Here is a 25,527-nt window from a genome sequence, read left to right as displayed (position 1 = left end):
TTAAACTATGCTATATGCTTATAAATTGAATATTTGTTATCATTGATACAAGTATAATATTTCCTTTGAGATTATGATTTGATGCATATTCTTCTTAGTAATAGTATATATTTGATAAATTTGTAATACATTCTAAATTTAGTACCAAATGGTATATTAACTATTGTTTATATGTATGGTCATGTTGATGGATGATGAACTGTTTGTTTAAATCCATTTTGTTTTATTATATTCTATTCGTTTTAGGTTAGTTTCTTTAAAGCGAAAACTATGAAAGAAACTAGGTGTGATCCTAATTCTTATTATTTGAAACCATAGACTTTAATCATTTATCAGTATCTAAAAACATAGAAAAAATGAATAAAAGCGTTTTCACACACAGGTGCTGATAGCCTAACGACTAAACCCTCTTTTGATGAAGACGGGACTTCACCCTTGAATTCCTTTGTTTTGTTTCTTTTCACAACACATTGAATTTAAGTCTTTGATTTCTTTAATATCTCACGATTAAAAAGACAACGACAACACATTTTTTTCACATGTATTCATTCTATAATTTTATCTGAACATCAACAAAAAACCCATCGGAGAAGCAGTCCACAAAGTCAATAAAGCCTAAATGAATGAATGCTGAAATAAATCGTTTTACGAAATAAGCAAACTGGACAACGGGTCCTTACTCATTTGTATCACTTTAAAACTTTACTCAAGTACAATGCTAAAAATTGCTAAACGCATGCATTTTTTTTACAACATTTGAGTTTGGCTTGTGGTCGGTCTCCATGCAAGGTACTTTCAAAATTGTCAATAATATCAAATGCGTTGAAAACAATCATATACTCCATTGTTTTAACAAAACATGCTTGTGACTGGTTAATTATTATTTTTAAATAGGATTGCGATTCTATTTCTCTTGTTAATAATGTTCTTGGTGATATAAGTTAATTGTACTTCAACGAGTCTGACAATGTTCAAATAAAATACTTAAACTAGCTCTCAATCTTATAGGGTTAAAAACAAACAAACGATCCGAGCAACCGACCTAGTGATATTTGCAATTCTATATTCGCCATATGTAGACAAAGCATTATGACACTAAAACACAATAATGAATGTCATTGTTTTCGAAATATTAATCATTTATTTTCTGAAACATAAAACAGTTTTTAGGACAGGGCAGCATACTCTTAACGTTCTTAAATAATCCTCTCACGCAAAATAGCATTCCTATCAAATTCAGGTTTCATACATGTTAGCAATTGATCGCTTTATCATTTGATAGTTTTGTGATCGCTCTAAACTTATTCATAGGGATGCCGTGAAAATCGTAAAACTGCATGTTGCAACTATATATATATCTATACTTTCCACGTCAAAGCTATTTTTCTTATCAAATTAGCAGTATTTGAATACTAGATTCTATGATTTTTTGTTCATACATTTAATTCTTTTGATATAATATGTTAAACTGTATTTCATAGGTACATGTTCATGTAGTTATCAAAGATAAACGCTTCAGAAATGTCTGATAAAACTACTTCGATGGAAACAAGGAAAGAATGAAATACACTATAAGATACAACAAAAACAACAACAATAGCATTTAGGAACTTTGTTAACATTCGTTTGATTTATATGTATTTTACTCTTTATTAAAAACAAATATATTTTAACGAGAAGCGAAGCCACAAGTGACATACGCTTTTATCTTCAATGCTTTATATTAAGAAAACATATCATTTAATTGGCTGTTTCTTGAAAATTGCAGACGAAAAATTCATTAAGTCATCTTTTACGTCAATTAAATACTCATTCAAAACGACATACAGAAGGGTTCGTTAATTTTGATTAATCAACAAGAAAGTTAATATCTATACAGCAAACTATATTTAAGAAATGTAATGTTAAAAACAGGATATCTGACCAAAACTCATAAAGGAAACGACAGCAATGTTCATGTTAAAAAATAATTAAAAGCATACATTTAATGCTAAAGTAATATAAGGTACTATTTTGCTATATAAATGCGCCAAACATAATACACCTTTACATGTGTATAAAATTACATTAGCACTAAAATTTAAACAGAAAACAACGTATTCTTTTATAAATCTAGCACGTACAAAATATCACCCATGGCTGAATGGATGACATGACATATTAAACAAAAACATTTTTCATGCTAAAAGAACCAATATGTTTCAAATGACGATTGAATTAAACATATTAAGAAAACCAAATAGGTATGTTGAAATGGTTCAGTCGAAGCTTTAAAAAGCTGTCAACGTCAGGGTATTGACATACTCTTGTCATGAAATTGAAACTTAAATGTACATAATTTGGAACGCATAAACAATGTCTTACATTTTGTACGGACAAAATATTTTGTTGTTTTGGGTCTAGGTTTTAATTTCATACAGAGCCACCTTCTTAAGCTCAAATTAGTAATGAAAAAGATTTAGGTGTAAAAATAAGTTGGCAAATCAGGTTTTGTAATTTAAAATGTTCAGGGTATATTAATTGTTCTCTTTCTAGTCTGACTTTCCTTCTTCGCTCTTCGGTAAGGGATCCACCTTTTTCGTAAGATCAACTTCTGCGTATTCGGTTTTGTCATCGAGACCATGAACGACGAGACGTTTCCTACCTTTTGGAGTGTTCGCCAAATGTACATCTGCGTATATCAACCCGCCTTTGTTCTCATTTTTCTGAAACATAGCATAAGCTTAAATGTTATAAAAATGAACATATGTGTGCGTGCGGTTAGGAACAGCAGAATGAGCTTATTAATATGATGCCGTTTTGAAAGCGTTAGTTTTTGTTATTTGTTGAATAACAAAATAAAATAACCAGTGAAAGAACAAAAACATATTATTCATTTTCCCTAGGGATCATAACATGGAACGATGTGTAGCTTTTACGCTTAACAACTACTAACGTAACATAAAACATAACATCTTTCTTATTCCTTATAATGAAAGGCAACATGTTTGATTTTTTGAAAACAGACTTAAAATCTTTTAAGTTTGTTTATTTCTTACGGTCAAGGTTTATGTTGACTCCATAATTGCCCTCGTAATAAGTACTTCTTGCCTGAGATTGATATGTCATATAATTCTCTCCGAGGATCACAATTGTACATAGATAAAAGATCCATACAACCATTACTGGTTTCCAACTCAGTCACATGAACAAACTTGACTGACAAGCTATGTCAGGAGCTTGTGGAAAGTGTTTACTAGGCTTTTAAGTTCACGCAGCGCTAATAGGGATTTCGTTATTTAAAATATATTTTGTTGAATAAAGTCATTGCATAATTTTATTGTTATCAGGTCCAGAATGGGTACGATTACAACTTACCTTCGTATCGGGAAAGTCGTGATTCTCATTCGTGTCATCCTCAAAACTCTTGTTATCGTACTGCTTCTTGTGACCGGTTTTTGTTATTCCTATAAGGTTACTCAAAATATCATAAAACTATTAAATGGGCGTATAGTCATAGATAAATTAAGGGTAATGTACGCTCTTATATGTGATGCTGAATGTAAAGTTCAAACTTATTTTCTTTCATTTAACAACAAGAACGATTCACTGTCTGTTTTTGTTGTTGAAAATCTTCATTATGAGCATCTCTATACCATTAAACCAACTATGGTAGATGCATTTAGCGGGGATAAAAACACACGATATTCGTTACTACTATTGAACTAAAGGTAAACAATAAAATAGCAACGACAATATTTGAACTCGGGGAGAAAGCAGTGAACTATTTTGCACTGGATCAAACATTTAAAAATTACACAATGTTGCATCAGTTGTATATGCAATAACAAACAAATAAATTTAACACATTTTTTAGGATAATGTCTTGTTTCGTAAGAAGCTTATAATACACGTTTTGTGAAAAAAGACTTTAGAAGAAACGTAAACAACACATAAATGGAAGTCCCTGAAAAAGCAGGGCAAGGTCAACCCACTATTGATACACAAAAAATCGCTGACAATATTGATTACAGATGCATAGTTAGGACATTCTTTTCAGTACTTACATTAATAGCTATGGAAAGGATGACAAAAAGAGCAAGTCTACGAAAGTACATTGAAAATTGTTATTTAATGCATTCTTTTTTAATGGTTACAAATACAATCAATGCATTCTCCAAAGAATGTTCTCCGGGCAAATTTTCCACCCAAAAGTACACAGTATACACAGAACTGTAATATCATGTCTTTGTTTACAAACATTTTAACGACAAACAGCGCGCCACCATATTTCATAAGTGGTGTTTATGAAAGTGTTCATGGATTTTATGTCTAAGGAAAATACTTCCGGAGACTAGTGTTCATCATACCGGTATTTCGAAAGGTGCTTGTTTGAGAGGATATTTCCTTATTTTTTTCTTGATCTAATTTGTAATTATTTAAATATAAATCGTTTTAAAAATGCGATATATATTCCTTTTCCTCATTTATCGGGGCAACACTTTATCCAAAGTCAAATATAGGTCGAATGTAGCCTAGCCTACAATAAATTCAATTATAGAGTTTTTCTAATTGGTTTATCTTTTAATCTCCATTTCAGTTTGGTACATCGCGTTATCAATCATCAAAAATGCAATTCCAAGGGAAAGATTGCACTCGGGTTGTATTAATCTCTGCTCTAAACATTGAAATTGTGTAACAGGGTTACGGGTGAATGCGCATTGAGCAGGTACGAATTATATTAAATTCGTAAAACTGATAAAGGCTCATTTTCATTCATGTGCGGACACTTGTAAAACAAATTACGTGTTTAATAAAAACCCTAGTACTATGCTTTATTGATATGGTCTGCATCTTATAGGTAACACTTTCTATTTGGAGGTAGACGTAAGGTATGTGTACTCTTCAGATAAGGACATCACAGTTTAGAATTCAAATGCGTAATAGTCTTACCAAGATGGTCGCGAAACTAAGTCATGGCGATTTCGAGTAAACACTCAAACTAATCGTTAGTGCAAAATTGTTTTATTGGCAAGGTTCTCCTAAATAGACAGTGTTTCGACTGATTGAAATCCTCAATTAAGAGCAATCATTCAATTTGATTATTTATCCACTATTTCTGCACTCAAATATATAATATCAACTGGCGTTTAACCCAAGGTTTTGTGGACTCCATTCCAATCAGAGGTACTTTTTCATGGCGTTTATAAAGGACACCAGTACTAATTTCAACCAATTAAACTGACTTGAAAGTGGAATGATTATACCAGCGTTCATTTTTTTCACAAACCAATCAGACTTTATGTCATAAATAAGTAAAAACATATTTGGCCGTCTATTTTCGTTGAAAAAAATCTTCTTGTTTTTATTTTTATTATTGCGTAATTCAAAATTTCTAATATTTAAAACAATAATCGATTACACTTACTCGTAAAACATGTTAACTCGTTTTGGTGATGATTGGTGTAGCTTTGTCAATGAATTTGTTACAAATACCTACAGACCTATAATCTAAAATGCCTTTTTACAAAATTACAACGTTTGGGGATTATTTATGTATTATTGCCAGAGTACAACAATTCAATTTTGAATATGTTTGTGAACTCAACTGCCATAACTCTGGGCCCAGTGTGACTGGCCACTTGTTTAACCAGCCGGATATATTTTGCCCATACACATGGTGACCAAGTTCCATGATTATTGGTGAACACTATACTATACAGTATTGTCGACTGTAACTCTGGTTTGAGTTCGATTTGTTATATAGTTAATAGTTATTGGGCCCATCCGATATATCTTCTTTGTAAAGATGGTGACAAATGGAAGTAATAATTTGCCACAGTTAGAGAGCGGACGCTGCCAATTCTGTAATGTTTTGTCAATTTTAAGGCCTCTTATTTCGACTGATCGGGCCTTTCCGGTTAATTAACCTATCCGATATAATAATTTTGTTTGCATGTAAGGTGACAGAGTTGTGTGATGCTTAAAGTCATTTACCAAATTTTCTAGCAAACACTGTCAATTTCGTTATTGTTTGTTTAATACAATGTACACAACTATAGGTCGAATGTAATTTACTGGATTACAATCGAACCTGTCTGTGATATTTTGCTCATAGACATAAAGGCCAAGCTTGGTGATAATTGATCTATATTTGCCATATTAAGAGCAAACTCTCGCAATTTCGGTTTGTTAAATCAGTGTCAATGTAAGGGTTATTCGTCTTTTACCACTTGTTGTCAAATTTGTTGGATATATTTTGCCTTAAACATGTTGAGCAATTTTGGTGACGATCGGTCTAAATTTACCAAAGTAATAGAGCAGACGCTGACATCTACGAATATATTTGTCAATTCAATGGCTACAACCTTTAGTCAGGTGTTCTTTGTTGGCATGCAATCGAACCTGTTTATAATATTTTAGTTTAAACTTATTTATCTTACGACGATAGTGAAACAATTTTTTACAACATTATATTAACACCCTCGTTGGCACGATGTTACGCGAGAGTGTGGCCTTGTGTTATGGTGGAAACCGGAGTACCCGAAGGAAACCCACTTGGCCGGCTTGTTGGCCACATGATTTGTTGTGGAAACCACCCGCCACCTGCCGCCAGCCGCCCGCCGCAAGCATTAAGTGGTCCCGTACATGTCCCGTAATAAATAGCGTGCGTATGGAAATGTTATTCATAAACTAATACATGTTGTTTACAAAAGCTTAGTTTTACATGTACTAGTAAACGTTCGAATATCGCTTATTGGTTATACAATAATAATGTTTACCTTTTCCTTTGTCTTTCTTAACCTCTGCATAAATATCTGAGTTCAATGACTGCAATGTTGTTGTTTTTTGGGGTTGAGCATAAAGTTCCTCAACAGCCTTTGCCATGTTTTTATCGCTTCGGCTTTCATTGCCTTTCCGTTGAGGCATATCTCCAGCAGGTACATACATCTCATTTTCCACAACGTCTGAAAGATCTAAGTAAAATAGTAACAATATTTAGTTTATCAGATTCATAGATTACAAATGGTCGACATATGTTTCATATGTGTCAAATTGAGTCATTTTATTCATGTATGAACACACACTACCCAATTTCTACACAAAACTTATTCAAACACAACTGGAAAGAGTATGTTCAAATTAACCCTAAAACTATCCAGCTTTTAGAAGTGTTATGAACGTTTCCCATCAAAAGCATGATTCCACTGTGAAAAGTAAAGGGTTATTCAGGGGATCCCTTTGCGCAAGCATCAACAAATAAATCGGCGTTACGAAATACGCAAATCATGAAACGTTAGTACCGTGTCCGAGTGGCGTATCAGTCGAATACGTCTGAAAGTTGTAGATTTTAAATAAACCTTTTTCCTGGTTATTGCCTTTTCAACAGTTTGTTTTTATTTAAAACGCGATCTAGGCTCAAACAAAAGTACAGAATATAAACTATATGATATAACAAGTATTGTGGGAAAGAGACAAATAATCAAGACTAGGCCTTGGCAGACGCTTTGCCATTTTGACTTACATTTGTTCTATGTATTCCCTTTGGAGATTGGTTATTCAAGTGTGACATTGACTTTTGAATATGAACATGAATGTAATATATAATACACACTCACTCGCTGCTCTTTAGTTATGTGAAGTTTGATTAGAATGCAATGTCGAGTTCAGGTCGATGCATCATTATAATGGACTGATTGAAGGGCGGTTTACAAATGGACAGTCAACATATGTTGAAAATGATAAACAAATAAGATATACGTATGAGCTTTAATAAGGAAATTCTTGCAAAGTTCATCACCTTTTTTCAGAGAGCTCAAATGTTCTCAACATATGAATACGCTTATATCCTTTATAATTCAATTCGGTGGACCAATAATTGTCAACTGCATTTTTAAATTGTAGTAGAGAATGCACAGAATAATCAAAGCATAAAATGTCGACACCGTCTGTAATTATGTTTGATATATTACTCTTTCTCTCAATTTTTTAACACACACTGTTTCAAATTATTGTTTCATTTCTTAGAATTTGTCAAATATATATCAATGGGAGTACTATTTCCAAATTGATCTGTACTGTAATATTTCTAAACTTCGGCTTTCTACAACAGTAGTAACTGTAACACTGGGGTTAATTGTTTTAAATCTTACCATCATCGTCCTGTTGTGGACTGGAAAGTTGGCTCATTTCTCTTAAAGATAAAGACATACATGTAAAAATAAAACAAAAATAAAGTGTACAGTTTTGCAACGGATGTAAAGTATTTTTTGTTGCATACAAAACCAGTAAATATGGTCAATCACTATCACACATCCAAATATGATACTTACCGGTCATCTCTTATTTTTTCTCTGTTTTTGGCGTAGCCTGCAACGTATAGAAATGTATCATTTCACCGACAGAACAATTAAGAAGAAGATGGTTTATGAAGGGCAATTGAAATATAACAAGCGTGTGTAATATCATTTTCGTACTAGAAAGGTTTGAATTCTTTTGACTAGCTATTGGGTGAGTTTAGAATTAAGTGTTCTTATTGTAATTCGATTCAATTATATTTTTCCATAAATCATTTTCCTCTCATACTAAAATAAACGGCAACAATCACTGACTGTTATAGAAACGCCATTTTCAACGCACATTACACAGGTTTTAAGCAGCCTGTCAGAGTCATAGCGAGATATGGCATAAACTTATGATTTTTCCTCTCTGTCATAGTTCGTTAGTTTTGTGCATATTTGTTAATCCTTTGATTGCACTGAAATTTTGTGCGCCTTGAATGAAAAAAAAATAAGTTGGATATATTATTGTTAAAAAAAACAGTAAAGTATTTATTTTAACCGATTTGGTAAAACAGTTAACTCATTACCTGATGTTCTGAACTTGTTCACAATGAAGATCACTCCAATAAGAACTAAAACTGCAACAACTCCACCACCGACGACTCCGCCAATTAATGCAACCGGTAGACTTTTCTGTTCGCCTAAAAGATATTGTAAAATCTTTTAAGTGCAACATCTGAGATTTATCAGATCATTTCCATGCGGTAACATATTAATTTATTGAAGTGTGCCATAACACGTTTGTATTAGATTAAATTGTTTTCGCAACTTAGAAAGAATGAACAGCATATATAATAGCGATAGAAAATAAGTTGTACATAGCGATTTCATTATTATTCAGTGTATACCTCTTGCTGTCAATGAAGGAGTTAAGACTTATATATGTAAGAACCTACCAGTAATATGTTTCATTGTTATGAACGTGTCGTTAATTGCTTGAGAATATCCGCTTTCGTTGGAGGCGTTAATTGAAGCGATGTATTCCGTTTCTGTTTCTAAATTTCTTAACGTGTAATTCATCTCTGCTTCATTTTTGTGTTTTATAGATTTTGTGATCCTCTTTGACGAATCTCTCTTTTTTCCATAAGTGATGTAAAATGTTTGAGGCGACCCGTTGTCAAACCCAGGAACCCAGGTCAAAACAACACTTGTTTCCCTTATTTCCTCTTGGATTACATGGAAATCAGTAGGCAAATTTGGCTTTCCTGCAAGTACAACGATTCCAAGGAACAATAATACCGTATATATATATTATATATCTTATATTTAACTTGTCTCTTGCCTGTATTACGAGACCATTCTGCACTCTTTACGAGTTTATGTATTTGTCATAAGCCGTAATCGACTATTTATGCAACACGTTTTGGAACAATTTTATCAAGCCATGTTTTACATTAACGATAAAATGATGGATCGAGTGACAATTCTTCGTCGAATTAGTATATAATTCGGATTCCTTTTTTAAATTAATACTTAATAACGTATGCCACGCTTTAGTACTAAAGCTCGTTGTCAAGTAATGCTGAAGGTTTTATCTTTAAAATCGAAAAGGAAAGGAATTAATTGCTAAAAATCCTTAGTAAATACAAAGCTTTACATTCCGAATATAGGATCAGTAAAGTACCTATAGGTTTAAGGTGCAACCACTCGATTAATCGTGTTCCAATGTTGTTAGACACAGAAAATTGGTATATTCCATAATCCTCTGTTGTGACGTTGCGTATTGTTAAAGAGCTGGAAAGGCTCTCAGTCTTAATATCAAATCTATGTATGTTATCTTCCAAGGGTTTACAAAAACCCTCACTTTCATTGTTGCACATTTTCCATACAAAATCTGAAGGTTCTGGTACTGGGTAAGCAACTATTGTAAACGACAGTGTCACATTTGCATGTTGACGGGCGATGTAATTAAGTTTCACATCAACTCCTGGTGGTTGCCTTGCTGAGCCTATAAGAAACAATATACTGAGACGTTCATCAACAGTTGTTAACGCATATGTGTTCGATAATTAAGTCAAGTTAATTCTACTATAGTTCGGTTTTGGCTTCATGCGGCATGAATTCCAAATGATGACACTAAAGCGGAGTACGACCGCCGTCGATTACGACTGATGTCGTCAACAAAAAGAAAATTGAATGTAAGCATACGTGCATTTCATTATTTAGGGTATCATGTGACTATCACTACTAGTTTAAAAGGTAATAATATTTAAAACTTTCAGGTTGTTCGGCGTCTTGTTAGTTGAAGCAGAAGAAACAAGAATAAATAGCGACAAAATATACCTTGACAATGTGTGAATTATGTTTATCAGGTCATCCTTAAAATACTGTTATCAGTAATGGACTTTTAACACGTGATAATTAGACCTTTTCAGATATTTGCCAAAGACGTGTTTGACGAGTACACCGTGATACGTGCGCGTTTTTCGTTTTGGGTCTATGAAATCAGCAATTACAATAATTTAGAAATCGTTATACAGTGCGGCACAACCGATACTAAAACCAAGATCTTTCTAAAAAAAATAACGAAACAACACAGCTTTTCACAAGGGTTTTTAATGTTTTGTAATTGTGTTCGTCTACATCAACTTGCTAAAGAATTTATCCATAATTGGAGTTTTGTCTTTTGTCAACGCGAATTGTTTTCACAATCTTAAATTACGGAATACATGTCAGTAGTTTATTACTGCAGGAATATATTTGCGGTTGGTTTATGTGGTCTTAGATAAGGCTAATTGAGGAAACCAATACATAGAGTTGGCAACCACCTACGAAGTTTTAAAAAGACGAGCACAAACACGTCCCGACGGATAGCGGATTTCATTCATCTAGTTTCACTAACACAGTACACTTCCACCTTTACAATATTAATATTTAATTGTGTCTTTTCATACAAAGTGCTGGTTTCAAAATGTTTGCGTTTTGCTGTAAAACTTTCGGACAGATGTACCGTACACAATCTAAATATCATCGGATTAGCTTATCGCCGCCACTCGGATTCTGACACACCTTTTAAGACGAACATATACAAAAACACGCACAAGAATGAGAGCAACATTTTTATATCATATACACTAATTGCATGGTTATAAACGCGAAATACATACAATGTCGCGAAACAACGCGCACATTTTCAACGATATTTATTGATCAAACCACGCCAAAGTTACACAAGCAGTATTTAAAAAATATGTACTGGCGTAATATCATTCACCTTGGCTCTTATAAATTAACACTAACAACACTAACAGCACCATGTACTGCATTGGCGATTATAAATCGCATCAGCAATTAGTTACTACACCAAAATTAATCCGTGATAGTAGTAATAATAACAGTATGGACACGGCGAATATATAAGAGAATACTGTGAAGGGGATGGAAGAAGTTTATCTGACAAGGAGGAATAATTGATAGGGCGAGTCGAGCCAAATAAACTTTCTCCATCGACGCCACAAACCTAGAATACTATGTTTCTGTTACATTGTTTGTTAAAACACTCTTATTCAAAATCAATACATACACATGTTTAACAAACATAAATACTGACTGATAAACCTTAATTAAACTACTTACTTAATAATTCATTAATGGAAAATATAAATTACTGATAACAAGCTTATAACCGTGTATTTAATAGCAAAAAGCGCAAAAATATTAAATGATTGGTGAATGCTAAAAGATTTACTGTGGTCTACTATAGTTTTATAAAGTAGAAATACCGTGTTTTATGCTCATTTCTTTCAAATTCAACTCGGTATCCTTTATGAGAACCATTGTTTCCGACATTTATTCATCCTTTTTGGAATGTTAAAACAATATTATTAATTGTGGTAAATCTTATTTGGGAGTAAGAGTGCATCTTTAAAACACGATACAATATCTTAAAATTATCAAGTACCTTTCTAAAGCATAGTTGTCATTTTTTTTACTACGTTTTATTAAAAATAATTACATTTGGATACGTCAATATAAATGAAAAGACATGAAAGCTTTTGATCAACCACCAAGCATTTACTGAATGTGTTAAAATTATTCCGCAAGTCGTATACTACACAGGTTATGGTTCAAGATCACGAGTATTTACAAACACTCGAAACATGTTTAATGGATTTAATTCATGTTAATGACAAAAAATATGGTGTTGAAATTTATGAAATGCACCGGTAAAGAGAGAGTTCATTTCTGTAATTAGTGAGATTTTCGCGGGTGGCGTAAATGCACATGAGGTTTTTATGTCATGAAACTTTCTGGGCTAGTGAGTGTTGAAATCGGTTGTCTGCGGCCTATTGATACGATTCTAAAGTACTGTTGTTGTTTTTTGTACTTATTTTCCTCTGACATTTAAAAGGAGAATGTAGACCGTTTTTTCCGATCGCATGACAAACTGACTGTGATAAACATCACGTGGTCAACTATCCTTATAAACATAACTTTACACGTCACCTTGTTATTGGACGGATCTGTGAGCAAGCGACAGGATATTAGATTAACTATGTTTTCTGTTATCAAACCATGACGTTTCACGTATATGGAAAACATCAATATTGAGGATTGAACAATTATGATGAATGTCCTATAAGCATTGCCATTATGTAAACACATGTATGATTTAAACTTTAAGTAATAAGATGAAACCGCCAAGATTAGGCACAGCAACTTAAAAATACATATTTGCTTTCTCTTTGTGTGGACGAGGGATTTTATTTTACATCATCATCGGGTTATAATATATTCCATGAAATAATGAAGGCGTATAAGGAATCTCGTAAATACCATATATGTAAACTTCCCCCTCCCAAAAGAAAAAAAAGTTAAAACGAATTATTCTTCTTTAAAATTGAATGAAACTTTATTTAGAAGCACAAAGCTAGAAATTGATATTTAACATTGGTAGGTTTATATGGCTATCTGTATAAGAATTATTCTCTCTGTATGATCATGAGCGGTATACTTATAGATTATGTAACAATATCTTGTATAATGTAAATGATGTCTCCATTATGAAATAAAAATGGTTATCATATATTTTGATATATATTTAGAGTAATTACACGACGTCCGTAATGGATGGCATCGTAGAGAGTAAGCGTTATATTACGGCACTTGGATACCGTTTTTTCATATGCCTAAACGGCATATATATATGGTAGGCATTTTAAAGTTCAACGATTAACCTACTTACATTTAACAAACAAACGGACCGAAGCGTTATCCGCCGTCCCATACTGGTTGTATCCTGAGCAATTATAGACTCCCGTGTCAGAACATTCAGCCTTCATAACATGTGTAAGTTGATTTACTTCAGGTCTTTCTAGTATTGTTTTACCGTCCTTTGCAATGAACATATGCGGGGCGGGGTTACCTTCTACCAAACATAGCAAATTGTTTGTTGAATTTTCCTCAATTTCTACAGGCGTGCTCAAATTGTTGTTAAGCAGTAACTGAACTTTCTCTGCTCCATCTGAAACACAACATTCAATGTTGAATAATATGTTGACTTCAGATTTTGTAATAATAGCAATTGTATTACCAATATTCACGCAATTGCACAAACGTTTTTATGACATAATAATAATAGTACTTTACAGCAAAAGGGCACATTCTTTATGAACAGAGTTGTGCAGTTGCATACATTATATCATAATTGTTCTTTTTTCAATTACATTTGGCGGGGGATGGGGAAGGAACAGGGATTTTTTTCTCACAGAATTATTTTAGACTTGAGCAATGACATCAATGCACCACAACAAACAACAGATTTTGTTTGTTCTTCGCAAAAGGATGTTTAGCAATCCCGATTTTGGGTGCATTCCAGTATAATAATAATATTATTAATAATAATCTTAATAATAATAATTAAAGCACTTACCGAAGGTTATACATCTAGACATATGAGAACACATATTCTAATTTTTTAATATGGCATCCATAGTCCAACTTTATTGGGAAGCAAAAGACTAGAAATTGATATATATAACATTGGTAGGTTTATATGGCTAAAAATCATTATTCTTATTCTCAGGTCATACGTCAATGTTCAAACTGGAAATATACAATTACATATAAAACTATTAAACATTCTGTTAATTAATGCACTCATACTTAAACTTTCACTGACAGACACTCAAAGGACATGCCTATAGATTAAACATATACATATGTTAAAGACAACGTAAAATAACTTATCATTTACACAATTAATGAAGCTTATAATATCATTTGAACCTTTGAAGGGGTTTCAAGGTACGTATATGTAAAGAAAAGTGTTTCCATATATTTTTGCTATAATTTGTGAATGATGTTTCCAGGTATTTAGTACGAAGTGTTATCTGTTAGACAAGATGTTGGTTTGATACTGATCTTAACGTGTATGTTTTATTGTCAAAGAAAGTTACAATATTTGCCAAATATTATATTATATCTAACTAATACTAACACATTGCTAGGGACATTATGTGTTGTAAGTTTCGAGTGTTTCCCTCTATAATTATTATTTTAACGACATGTATTTAGATATTAGATTATTGTTCGAATAGTATACTTTCATAATTTTGTGAAATAAGGACAAAAAAATACAATCATATATACACAACTGTAATCGATATAGAGTGATAGCTAGGCGTACACTGCAATTATTCTGGTTAGCAAGATTGACTCAGAGACATGGAATATAAAGAGAATTTATCGCAATTACAAAATGCAACAAAACCAAAAGTTACTTTTAATAAATAATCTATGAATTGTTCTCAAGCCGACACCGAACATCTCTCATTCTATAACCTTTAACCGTCAGTCCTTTGCTAGTGCGTCAGCAAAGTCGTACCGTATTTCTACTTCCATCCTCTACCCTCGTCATTTTCAAGGCTGTCCCTGTCGTCGCGGTGTCAATCAAAAATCAGTGGGCGACAACAATTGTTGATAACGCTATTAGTCTGTATCATGTAGTAAGTTTGTGTCAGCATTTTCCCTAGTTCATTACAAAACTAAATAAGTTCTCCAGATTCAATACGATCTGATGACGCCATTTAATATACTCTGAACGTTGTAACTAGTATTGAATGGTACTTGTTTATTTTCGCATAAAACGTTCAAATGACGTCAACATTGCACATAACGTCAGGAATACTTCTACTGACGTTCTGATGTTTGTTCATTTAAGGAATGAATTGCGGGGTGGATGTCAATATCGGGGTATGAACGCAATTGGGTTGGTCAATGTGTGTGGAGTCCGAAGGACTCCACGCGTACTTTGACCAACCCAATTGCGTTCATAACCCCGATTATGACATCAACCCCACAATTCATTCCTTATATTTACCCCAATAGTTCATTATTTCAATCAAGAATTGTTAAAAGAATACTTCATTTCATTTAAGAAAACCTTTCAGTAATCCGTTCTTACCCATTCTGTAAATAGAACGATCCGACTATAACCGGAAACACTTTAAAACGTAAAATTGAAACACTTCTGGCACCAATATATTTAAAATATAATAAACTAACACTTTCTAAAATGTTGATCTATATTTTACGGGAGCTGCTGACACAATACAACCAATAACAAGATCAATAGCTCTCATCTATATTGTTATGCAATGAATTACGATCCGAACATATCCGAAGATGTTGCGTTCATCGATTGATGAACGCAATTGCCGAAAGGCAGTTCATTTAAGGGATGGAAGTTGAGGTGTAAATATTATCAGTTTAGCAAAATGTTAAGAGGCAATTACAGTTTCATTACACATATGTAAACTGCACAGTATACTGGGCCATATGCGCGTTACCTGGTATAAAAATGAGTTGATTGGAGAAAAGGACAAAACAAACTCATTCGGCATTTAAATGAAATGATTGAATATCAATTTCGGATTAAAATGGTATACATATATATTATAATCCGAAATTGATTTTCAATCATTTCATTTAAATGCCGAATGTGTTTGTTTTGTCCTTTTCTCCAATCAACTCATTTATATATATATATTTATAGTGCCATAGCGGCATTACGGAATTTGCTTATCACGTGACTTTCTGAATAACTAACATTTTATGTTGCTTTGTATACAAATAGTTTTCCCGTTTGTGCATCTAAAAATACTTCTTTAACTATTATTTACCGCAGACTCTATGATAACGCAATTGCAGAGAAATACAGTTGCAGTACAAACAGTTTGTTGGTTTTAGTTGTGCGTACCCATGCCGGTAAAGTCAAGAAAAATAAGCATTTGTAATCATCAGCTAATCACAAGACTATAAGGAGTTTCAGGAAAGTTTTTTGACATTTTCACATGTTAAGCATACATTGATAAAATCACGTGATTATGTCAATCAGCCAATTACGCAACAACACAGCTGTGAACGTTTATATCAAAATTGTAGTCTTCAAAAATGATATTTCAGCAAATATCAACATTTTCTTAAGGGATTGAGCTTGAAGAATCTCAGTTTTAACACTCCTTATGATTCCCCACACTTTATTTTGTCATTCACAAAAAGATGCATTTGACAAAAACACGAGCGAGTACCAATATGTGATTGTTCACTGAACAACATTGATATTATTTTGTTTCATTCGAAAATATTGCATCAATATCTGGACAAAACATCATGACTACGTGCAAGTTCTAAATCAATAGGAGTGGGTCTTTTATATAAACATGAAATATACACTTGTACATTTAAATCTGTTGATGCTTCTGTTATGTAATTAACATCCGTTATGTCTCGGAATATGCAGACTGTCCATTGAGAGTTAGAAAACATATTTAAAACAGACGAACAAGGCGTATCAATTATAACAGAGCTGTATAAGACCCTTTTGTCCACTTGTCGACAGTGCAAAAGTGGGTGGGGGAAGAACTAAAGTTCTTGATTTATTTTGTTATGGGAAACGACCTTCTCTCTCGAGTAAAATCATACATTCCCCGTGACATGTTTTGGGGAAGTAAGGAGTTGCAAAATTTAACGAAAGAACATGTTATGAAACTTTGGATAAAAAACTTCACATTTCTTCGGAAAAGTCTGCCGACAAAATATCTTTGATTTCGTTTCAAAATGCCATATACTACCTAATCAACAATGTCTTGTGGATTCTTGTTGATACATTTACAAATAAGAAATATATTAAAAAAACAGAAGGAAAAATAGTGGATTGAATTCATTTCTTTGTCACAAAAATGCAAGCATCTGTCCTTAAATATCTGCAATCACCACAAAGCCTCAAGACATTGTTGATTTGGTAGTACGGACAATTGACACAAAAAGGATTTAATTTCGTTTTAAGATATTTGTGAAAAAAAGTTAATACTTTTTGATTGAAAACCTCATAAAATCTTTTGCTGTAATAATAGCCTCAAAACTCACTAAAATATTTTATTGTTTTTAATTTATTTATTTTTGGTCCTTGAAACGGCTTTTGCCCGTAAGATCTTTTAAAGCTCATTTGCATGTTCAAAATTATGAGGTTATGTCTATGGAAAGTAAGCTGCACAACTGAATTAAAATCACATTTACAACACCGGGATGTCAATTCTATGAAACAGGTAAGAAATTGGTAAGTAGGCTATTTTGGGAAAATGTAGCAAAATGTAGCATGATCAAACATGTGTTATTTGCTGATTACATCAGTAAGTATCAGGTAATATTATAGGAGGTAAGTGAGAATGTATACTAACACATGACGTCTAGATGAAACGTTGCAGTGTCGTTTTTTACCATCGTTTCTAATGTCAACGGTTCCTCGAGAACACCTGACACTTTGCACGTGTAATTGGCCTCGTCACTGCGCTGAACGTTTGGAATAGTCAAATTTTGTGTTATCTGATTGGTCCAGTGTGCGGTAGTTCCGGATCTTGTCCACTCGAAGGACATAGAGGAAGAATTACCCGGCTCATATAAACATCGATATTCAAACTTCTTCCCTCGAACAACGCTGTTGTCTTGTAAAGTAATCACTTTCGGGCCATCTATAAAATACACAAAACAATACATAAAAAACAATTAAATTCGGTATACTTCTGATTTTACATTAAACCTTTCACCATATGAACTTCCATTCCTTGTATGATTATTCGATCACGGACACAGTTTTAAATGGTGTTTTTACATGTCAATATTATCTTAAGAAGTCAAAATATCAATTATTTAAGACACTACTTTTAAGAATTAAGAATACAAATATATGTTTATCTTTGTGTTCTATAAAGATACCATGCAACTGTTCTACCAGGATATGGAAACCTGTCATAATACAAGGATAATCATTTGATCCTAAGGTAAAATATCGCAAACACATTATGTTTTTGTGTTCAAACGCCTTCGGAAAACATCAACGATATTGTATGAAATAAATCATTTATCTACTTTTAAATCATTTTACATTACAAAGCATCACCTTTTACTTTGGCTAATGCATTTGCTTATGTTCAAATATACAAGGATAGGCACAGGCAACTGTAGCTGTGTGTCCCCGTTCAAAGGCAATTGTGCTCTCGGAAATGCCAGGGCTGTCATTTTTAAATGGGGTTAGACAAGCAAGATCTGGTATTATGAATGAAGCTTTTGTTCTTGAAATTCAACAAAGAACTTAATCAGGCTGACAATTGTTTAATGAACGTGCTTAAACGAAAACTAGTTTTGTATATGCCAAGTCCCAATAATACCCAAGTCCCAAGGTACCTAAGCCTTTTCATACATCCACAATAGGGTGTTTCATGTTTTAATCAATAATATTTTATATTTTTACATTATAATTTACGTTTGCTTGCCATAGTGTGTACATATGTGCTCCAGAAGTGTCACTTAAAACACAGCATCTTTACAGAATGGTTCAAACTTTCCTTTTCACCAATTTTGAATTCATTGCTGTAACAATGGAGTTGCATATTTTAACAGCAACGTCTTTATAATCTATTTTTTAACGAAATATGAACTTGTTTTCATACATCCCCCCCGCCAAAAAAAAGCAACAATGATCCATTCATAACGGCATTCAGAAATACATATAAGAGTTGTAGCAATTATAAAAAGTCGAAGTATAATATTCATTTAAAACTATGGTTGCGTAATATACTGACAACATATAATTTTTTTATGCATTTAAGAGATGCATAAAGCATCGCTGCAATAATATGAAATTTCTTGACTCAATAGTGACTTGAAAAACACAATGAAATTGTATGTATTCGTTTGTTGCTGAGAGTTATTTTTTATTTCAGCAGTAGCTTAATGCATCTTTTAAATGCAATATGTTGACAATATAACAGCTTGCTATGCAGACGAATTTAATTAATGAAAATGTTTAAAATTGAAATTTAGTTATAGAGTTTTGTATATTTAGCCGGTTATAGCGCATCAATCGCTGAACAATACGTGCGAAATCTTCGATTGTTTAATTATTTTACTAATTTCCCTTACTTTCCGATTGTTCATTGTCCTATGTTTGGAAACCAGATTGTGTGCATGTTCCGCTTCTTGTGGTACAGGCATATGTATATGTTAATATTAAGTGCAATTAATCAACCATTACCTATTAAAACATTTAACACATTAATACTATTTTACTAGGTTACCGTTGTTGAACAACTCTTATTGTAATAAATAAAAAAAATAGTTCATATCCGAATGCTTAAAGAGCAAGTGTATTTTTCAATATCAGCAGGATGAGCAAAACTAGATTGTATTGATAGTATCATTAAAAGCTTGCTCTTCAAAGAAAGAAAACAACATCCAGGGAATTAAAAATTGTAGTATTTCTTTTGTCGTACTAATAAAACATGTATGCAAACAAAGAAAAGTACTTACACAGGACATTGACTGTAATAGTAGTCATATTCAACCCATTTTTGAAACTGCCGAACGATGGTTCCAATCTGTTTTGAGCGGTGCACGTGTAGACCCCGTCGTCTGGTCCATGTTTGAAATCGTTAACTTGCAATACACTGTTAGAACCAGACCCACGTGGGTACGTCCAGCTGTAGTTGCTCGCTGGATTGCTCTCAGTGCTGCAGTTGAACACCTTGCTATTTCCTTCGATGATTTTCACCGTGCCTTGTACTGCTTTACCATCTACACGTATGGTTGGCACAGACGGCGTGTCTGAATATAAACATTGAACTCAACCGCAATACATGTATTTGAAACTGCTATACGGTTAAACGAGTACTGATTCCATTGAATTATTGACGTTGACTAGCAAAGTTCTTCCTTTCTTTAGTACTACACATTCACTCAATCCTATGCACAAGTGTATATGTGTAGATAAAGCGTGTAGTAACCTGATAAGGTCACTAATCAACGTATGTACACAAAAATAAATATATTTTTTCATGAATAAATTATTCACATACATTCATGTTTTGCCCAAAAAAAACTCATAATTGATCTCCTTTGTTACTTGGTCTTATAAATTGCTTCGTTTCTTATGTGTCCTTTAACCAACGCTGGTGAATAAAGTCCCTGCGTTTTGAGCACACATGGGGAACAGTGTTCCTGCCACATGAGATTGTTTGGCTTCTTTGTGTTATTCATTTACTAATGCAATTGTATGATGCGCAATTGCAGCCACACCATTTATTAATAGCTCAAAGAAATTTTACTTTATCAATGAATATAATCAATGATACTATTCTAGGTGAATATCACAAATAAGAAAACAATACTTTTTCGGAATGAGTCGTCCTAATAGTTGTCACTCTCGAGGACGCCATAACAAATGACCTTCCACGTCCAGAATATATGTTTAACTCATTAAAATGTTAAAATCGCTGACAAAGCTTGTGGACATAATTATATATTGAGATTTAGCAGATGAAAACACTCTGGTACTGTCAGAATTTACAAATTGTGCCCGTCTGATTCAGAATATACCAATTAAATTTTGATTTCAAATTGCCATTTCTTATACTATTATAGGCTACATTTATTTTGAAATGTTACAACAACAAAATAACTTTGTTTTGAAATAGAAATGCTGAATCAGTGAAAGGTTGTTAAATAAAAATATGCTATTGTTAATTAATATGCAAATAATAGTGATTTTCAGACTTCTTTGATTAAGAATGTAAGTGCTGGCAATTTGATGCCGGCTATGAAAATAGGTTTATTATGTCACCAAAAAGTGGTATTGACGTTTGAATTTCGAATACGGGTTCACATGCTGTCTTCGGATCTTAAAATATTGTTTCAAGTAAGTTTATATTCCCGAAATGCATTGACAAGATTTAGCGCGGACAAGTTAAATTCTACCGTATCACAAAACAACGAAATTTCATTAATGACTTTCAGTGTTCTTGATCTACCGACATGGGTCTTGCAAGCGGTAACTTGGCTTCTGATAGTGAGTACTTGTTATAACAAAATTCCCAAGTACATGGTAAAATTACAGATCTAGGTGGTGAATGCGACAACCCGCTTTTCATCGGTCACAGTTGTTCTTGATATTGTAAACTACACCTGTGTAAGGCCAATTGACCGCGCGGCGTTTGTTTGCTTACAGTTTAAAGATATTCAAAATAAGCCAATAAAACAAATTTCTAGTGATCATTTGTCGTATTGAAGGCATCGTAAAAAAGAAGATCTAGTATACACAAAAAAGCTTTTTAGTCATGAACTACTACTGAAAAAGACAAATCACGTTTGAATTTAATCGAAAAAATAAGGTTCTTTAATAATAATACTTGGTCTCTATAAATAAACATGTTTACGCAACTTTGTAAATTAAGCCGTTTGTTTTCTCGTTGTCTGTTTATCTCAGTTGAGAAAAGCAACAACAGCAATTAATTCAAAAACACATAGAACTATGCTGCCAACACGAAAAAGTTGTCACTATTCTAGAAAATTAAATAAAGACAACTTACGAACGACCGATTAACAGACCCACACTCGATCTTACTCGTCGTAATAAGGGGGAAACAAACTTCTTTAATCCTGGCCTGTTATATACGCTTACCATAGACATGATTTCAACATATCAGCTGTCATATTAAATCAACCTCGTTATTTGGCATCACCTACTTACACAATATATCGATGTTAAATTTGGACGAGTTTCGACCAGTAACCGGGCTTTCACTCCCAGTTGCTGACATATTGTTACTGACTTCTACAGTGTACGATCCTGCCTGTATTCTCTTTATGCCGGTTAATTGCAGCTCCGTGTTATTTACACCTGGTCCAGATAGTACATATCTTGACGGCGATGGTTCACTGTCAGCTGTGCAGAATATTGAGAACGTGCTGCCAACAATAACCCTCATTAAAGACGAAACGTTGATGTTGTTTGATGTGCACACAGGTGTATCTGGTCCGTCTGTAAATAATGTGAGGAATAAGGAATACAACACTGGCATATCAATTCAGATATTTAAAACCTAAAAAAGACTACGAAAGTCATAAATATACTATTTCCGTATCACCAATCACCTTCAAAAAATTAGGCCTATACGTTTGTTGGGTTGATGTAGTCATTTATAAGTGCGTATGGATTCATAATTGCACATTTAAATATCACAGTTTTGTTATAGCTTGTAAGACGTTGCTTCTTACGGACTGCTGCACTACATGGACGACAAACAGTGATAATCTGACACTTTTGTTCCAGAAATCGGTACTGCCAATCAAGTTTTGAACTGATGTTTTTTATTAAGCAAAAACATATCTCTTAGTAAAATCAATTTAGTATACGGTTTTAGAATATTGAGTAGTGTACTGATCTATTATGAAATCAAAACAGTCTCATAATAGGACAAGTTCTCGACTGGTCTGCGACCTTTAGAAACAGACACCACGATTGATCGCAAGGTATGTTTTGTTTGATCACCCATGACTTCATACGTATGTCAAAATCTAGTCGCAAAATTAGTCATGACTGGCCACCTGATTGTTCATTACTGGTTACGACTGGTCGTAACAATATACAATCGTCTATAAATACAGCTCTTGCCAGTCAGTGTCATCAGTTATTTAACTACTATGCGTGCGACTATTGATATTTATTCGTTTGACAGTTGGACAACAACGTTAGTCTTGTAAAACGATTGCACGCCTGTTGAGTACCTAACTTAGACGAACAAAGACCATTTTGGTTTTGAACATGATTAAACATAATTGAAAACCTCTCAACGGTTGTGACTATCTATGACTATCGAAGATCACACACAGTGGGATTTGATATTATTTCAATATCTAAAGGTCATTAAGCTGGAACATGTTTTCTCCCACCTCAGATAAGTAGATCCAATAATTTAACCATGCTAGAAATTCTTATCTTGCCCACGGGCGAAGATAAAATGCCCGTATGGAACTCCTTTTTAATTGTCGCCACATTGTAATTACCTCCCTTGTTGACGACAGTCGTCTGTAGCATCATAGAAACCTTGTCTTGTGGCCATATTTAGAATGCTAATTAACTATTTCTCGCTTCAAATGTCACCATAAAAAAGTTTTTACGCATATTTTAAGAAATAATGCTCCACTCTCCTCCGAACTATTTAAATGCCTATTTGACTAGTAACATAACCTGAATCACTGCGAGCAAATCCATGACAACCACGAATTATTACATATGCATACGTATTTATTTTCACTACGCACAAAAAAGTTCCAGCAAAAAACAAATTTTTACTTAATTTTGTTGAACTGAGGTTGGAGAAAAAGCATCTAGTACCATAGCTGCTCGTGTAAGATAGGTTCATCCCAACCCTCGCGCAGGGTGTTTTGCGGAAACTCGGTAAACCTCGTTTCCGCAAAACACCCTGCGCTCGAGTCGGGATGAACCTATCTTACACTCTCAGCCATGGAAGATACTTCTAATCTAAAAATCAATAAGGAGGGTTTCTCAAAAATTATAATTGTTTTACCGACTTGAGTCAAAATCAATAGTATCAGGTAAATAAAAAGTAAAAATATTTCGACTTTCAAATTATGATTTTTTTTATATTTTCTTTTAAAGACTATTAAATAGGCAATAAACAATTAAGTTCACTATTTTTAGAGTAAATTGCTTAAGTAAATTTCTTGATCAAAGACTATTTCTTTTCAACGTCTTGACCAACTTAAACATGATAATTTCCAAGAAACTGTGCTCAGTGTGTAACTTATAGGTAGGTATCTTTTATGTTAAACTTAAGTGTGTCCTTGGCAGTCTTTACCAGTTGGCACAAAAGTGAAGAAGAGTCATCTACGAGTATTTGTCAATTCCAACTTATGATGTAATTATTAACAATTTGATAGGAAATCAACGGCCAGACAGACGAACAGCACTGTGCATTAGCATATGCCTTTGAGTGTTCTTCATTTATAAGAATCATTTTTTTAGTTTGTTAATCGTACGAGTAGTTTCAGCAACTTAATTGAAATTATTTGACTTATAGCATTTCAATTACAAGCTTTGAACTATCACCATCGTTATCCAGAATGTTACACAATAGGCTACTTAAAAATAAAAACAGAACGCGGACAAATATGGTCTTATTTTTATTCTAGGTAAACCGTGTGCCTCTAAACGGAATTTAAAATGTTGACTATTTGTCTTTTTTCCAGTAGTTTTCTTTTGTTTTTGTTTTTAGGACTGATAAAACGTATATGAAATTACCTACGCACTGAATTATTCAAGATTGTTAACTTTAATCGCTTTTGTTAAAAATTGAATATTATTTTTCCGCGTTTCATTGATGTATGAAGTGTCGGAAAAATTACACGTTATTTGCATAAATACCGAAGGTCTTTATGTATAAATAAGGTTATTTTTCCGACTTTTAATACATCAATGAAACGCAGAAAAAGATATTCAATGCTTATAATTACAACTACCAAAATAAAAATAAAAATGTGCTATTAACCGCAATTCATAACTCGATAACTCCAAGTAGTATGTAGACTTCCCATGCGTATGAAAACAATGTCGTCTTGGAGACACGTGGAGCAAAATTTAGTAACAACGAGTTATGGCTGACGACTCTTAATTTTTCCATTTCAAAATTGATTAACAGCACTTTTCTGGTAAGATATTTACGTTAAGGCGACTTGTTTAAAATCTGAAATGTATCTTCCATTATTCCTTGCCTAAGACAATATTTTTACCAGTATTGATTTGTTTTAATTTGTTTATATTTATGAATGTTTGGCATGTCATTACTTTCATTAAGCTGTTGACCTTGATATAAACTTTCAATATCATTTTTATTTGTAACTTCATGCAAAT

At 33.1% G+C, this 25,527-nt stretch overlaps 1 protein-coding gene across 4 annotated transcripts in view; it reads right to left on the bottom strand.

Annotated features, from left to right (window-relative positions):
* Window positions 1–566: 566 nt before the first annotated feature.
* The window catches only part of LOC128233905 (hemicentin-1-like), a 44,359-nt gene continuing 19,398 nt past the window's right edge, over window positions 567–25,527 (bottom strand). For 2 of the 4 annotated variants that reach the window (XM_052947778.1, XM_052947780.1), the window contains exons 4-15: window positions 22,345–22,635; window positions 20,130–20,423; window positions 18,002–18,292; window positions 13,507–13,785; window positions 9,946–10,269; window positions 9,218–9,526; window positions 8,849–8,962; window positions 8,313–8,349; window positions 8,133–8,173; window positions 6,762–6,956; window positions 3,358–3,446; window positions 567–2,705 (exon numbers count right to left, since the gene is read on the bottom strand). In XM_052947778.1, the coding sequence (XP_052803738.1) occupies window positions 2,532–2,705; window positions 3,358–3,446; window positions 6,762–6,956; window positions 8,133–8,173; window positions 8,313–8,349; window positions 8,849–8,962; window positions 9,218–9,526; window positions 9,946–10,269; window positions 13,507–13,785; window positions 18,002–18,292; window positions 20,130–20,423; window positions 22,345–22,635 (2,438 nt within the window). In that variant the 3' untranslated portion in view covers window positions 567–2,531. The remainder of the gene's footprint in view (window positions 2,706–3,357; window positions 3,447–6,761; window positions 6,957–8,132; window positions 8,174–8,312; window positions 8,350–8,848; window positions 8,963–9,217; window positions 9,527–9,945; window positions 10,270–13,506; window positions 13,786–18,001; window positions 18,293–20,129; window positions 20,424–22,344; window positions 22,636–25,527) is intronic. The other 2 variants (XM_052947779.1, XM_052947781.1) reach the window with 2 other exon arrangements.

This window comes from Mya arenaria, chromosome 5, assembly GCF_026914265.1.
Source record: "Mya arenaria isolate MELC-2E11 chromosome 5, ASM2691426v1".
In the NCBI taxonomy this organism is placed as follows: Eukaryota; Metazoa; Mollusca; class Bivalvia; order Myida; family Myidae; genus Mya; species Mya arenaria.
The sequence above is the reverse complement of the archived record's forward strand: the minus strand, read 5'-3'. Positions and strand labels throughout refer to the sequence as shown.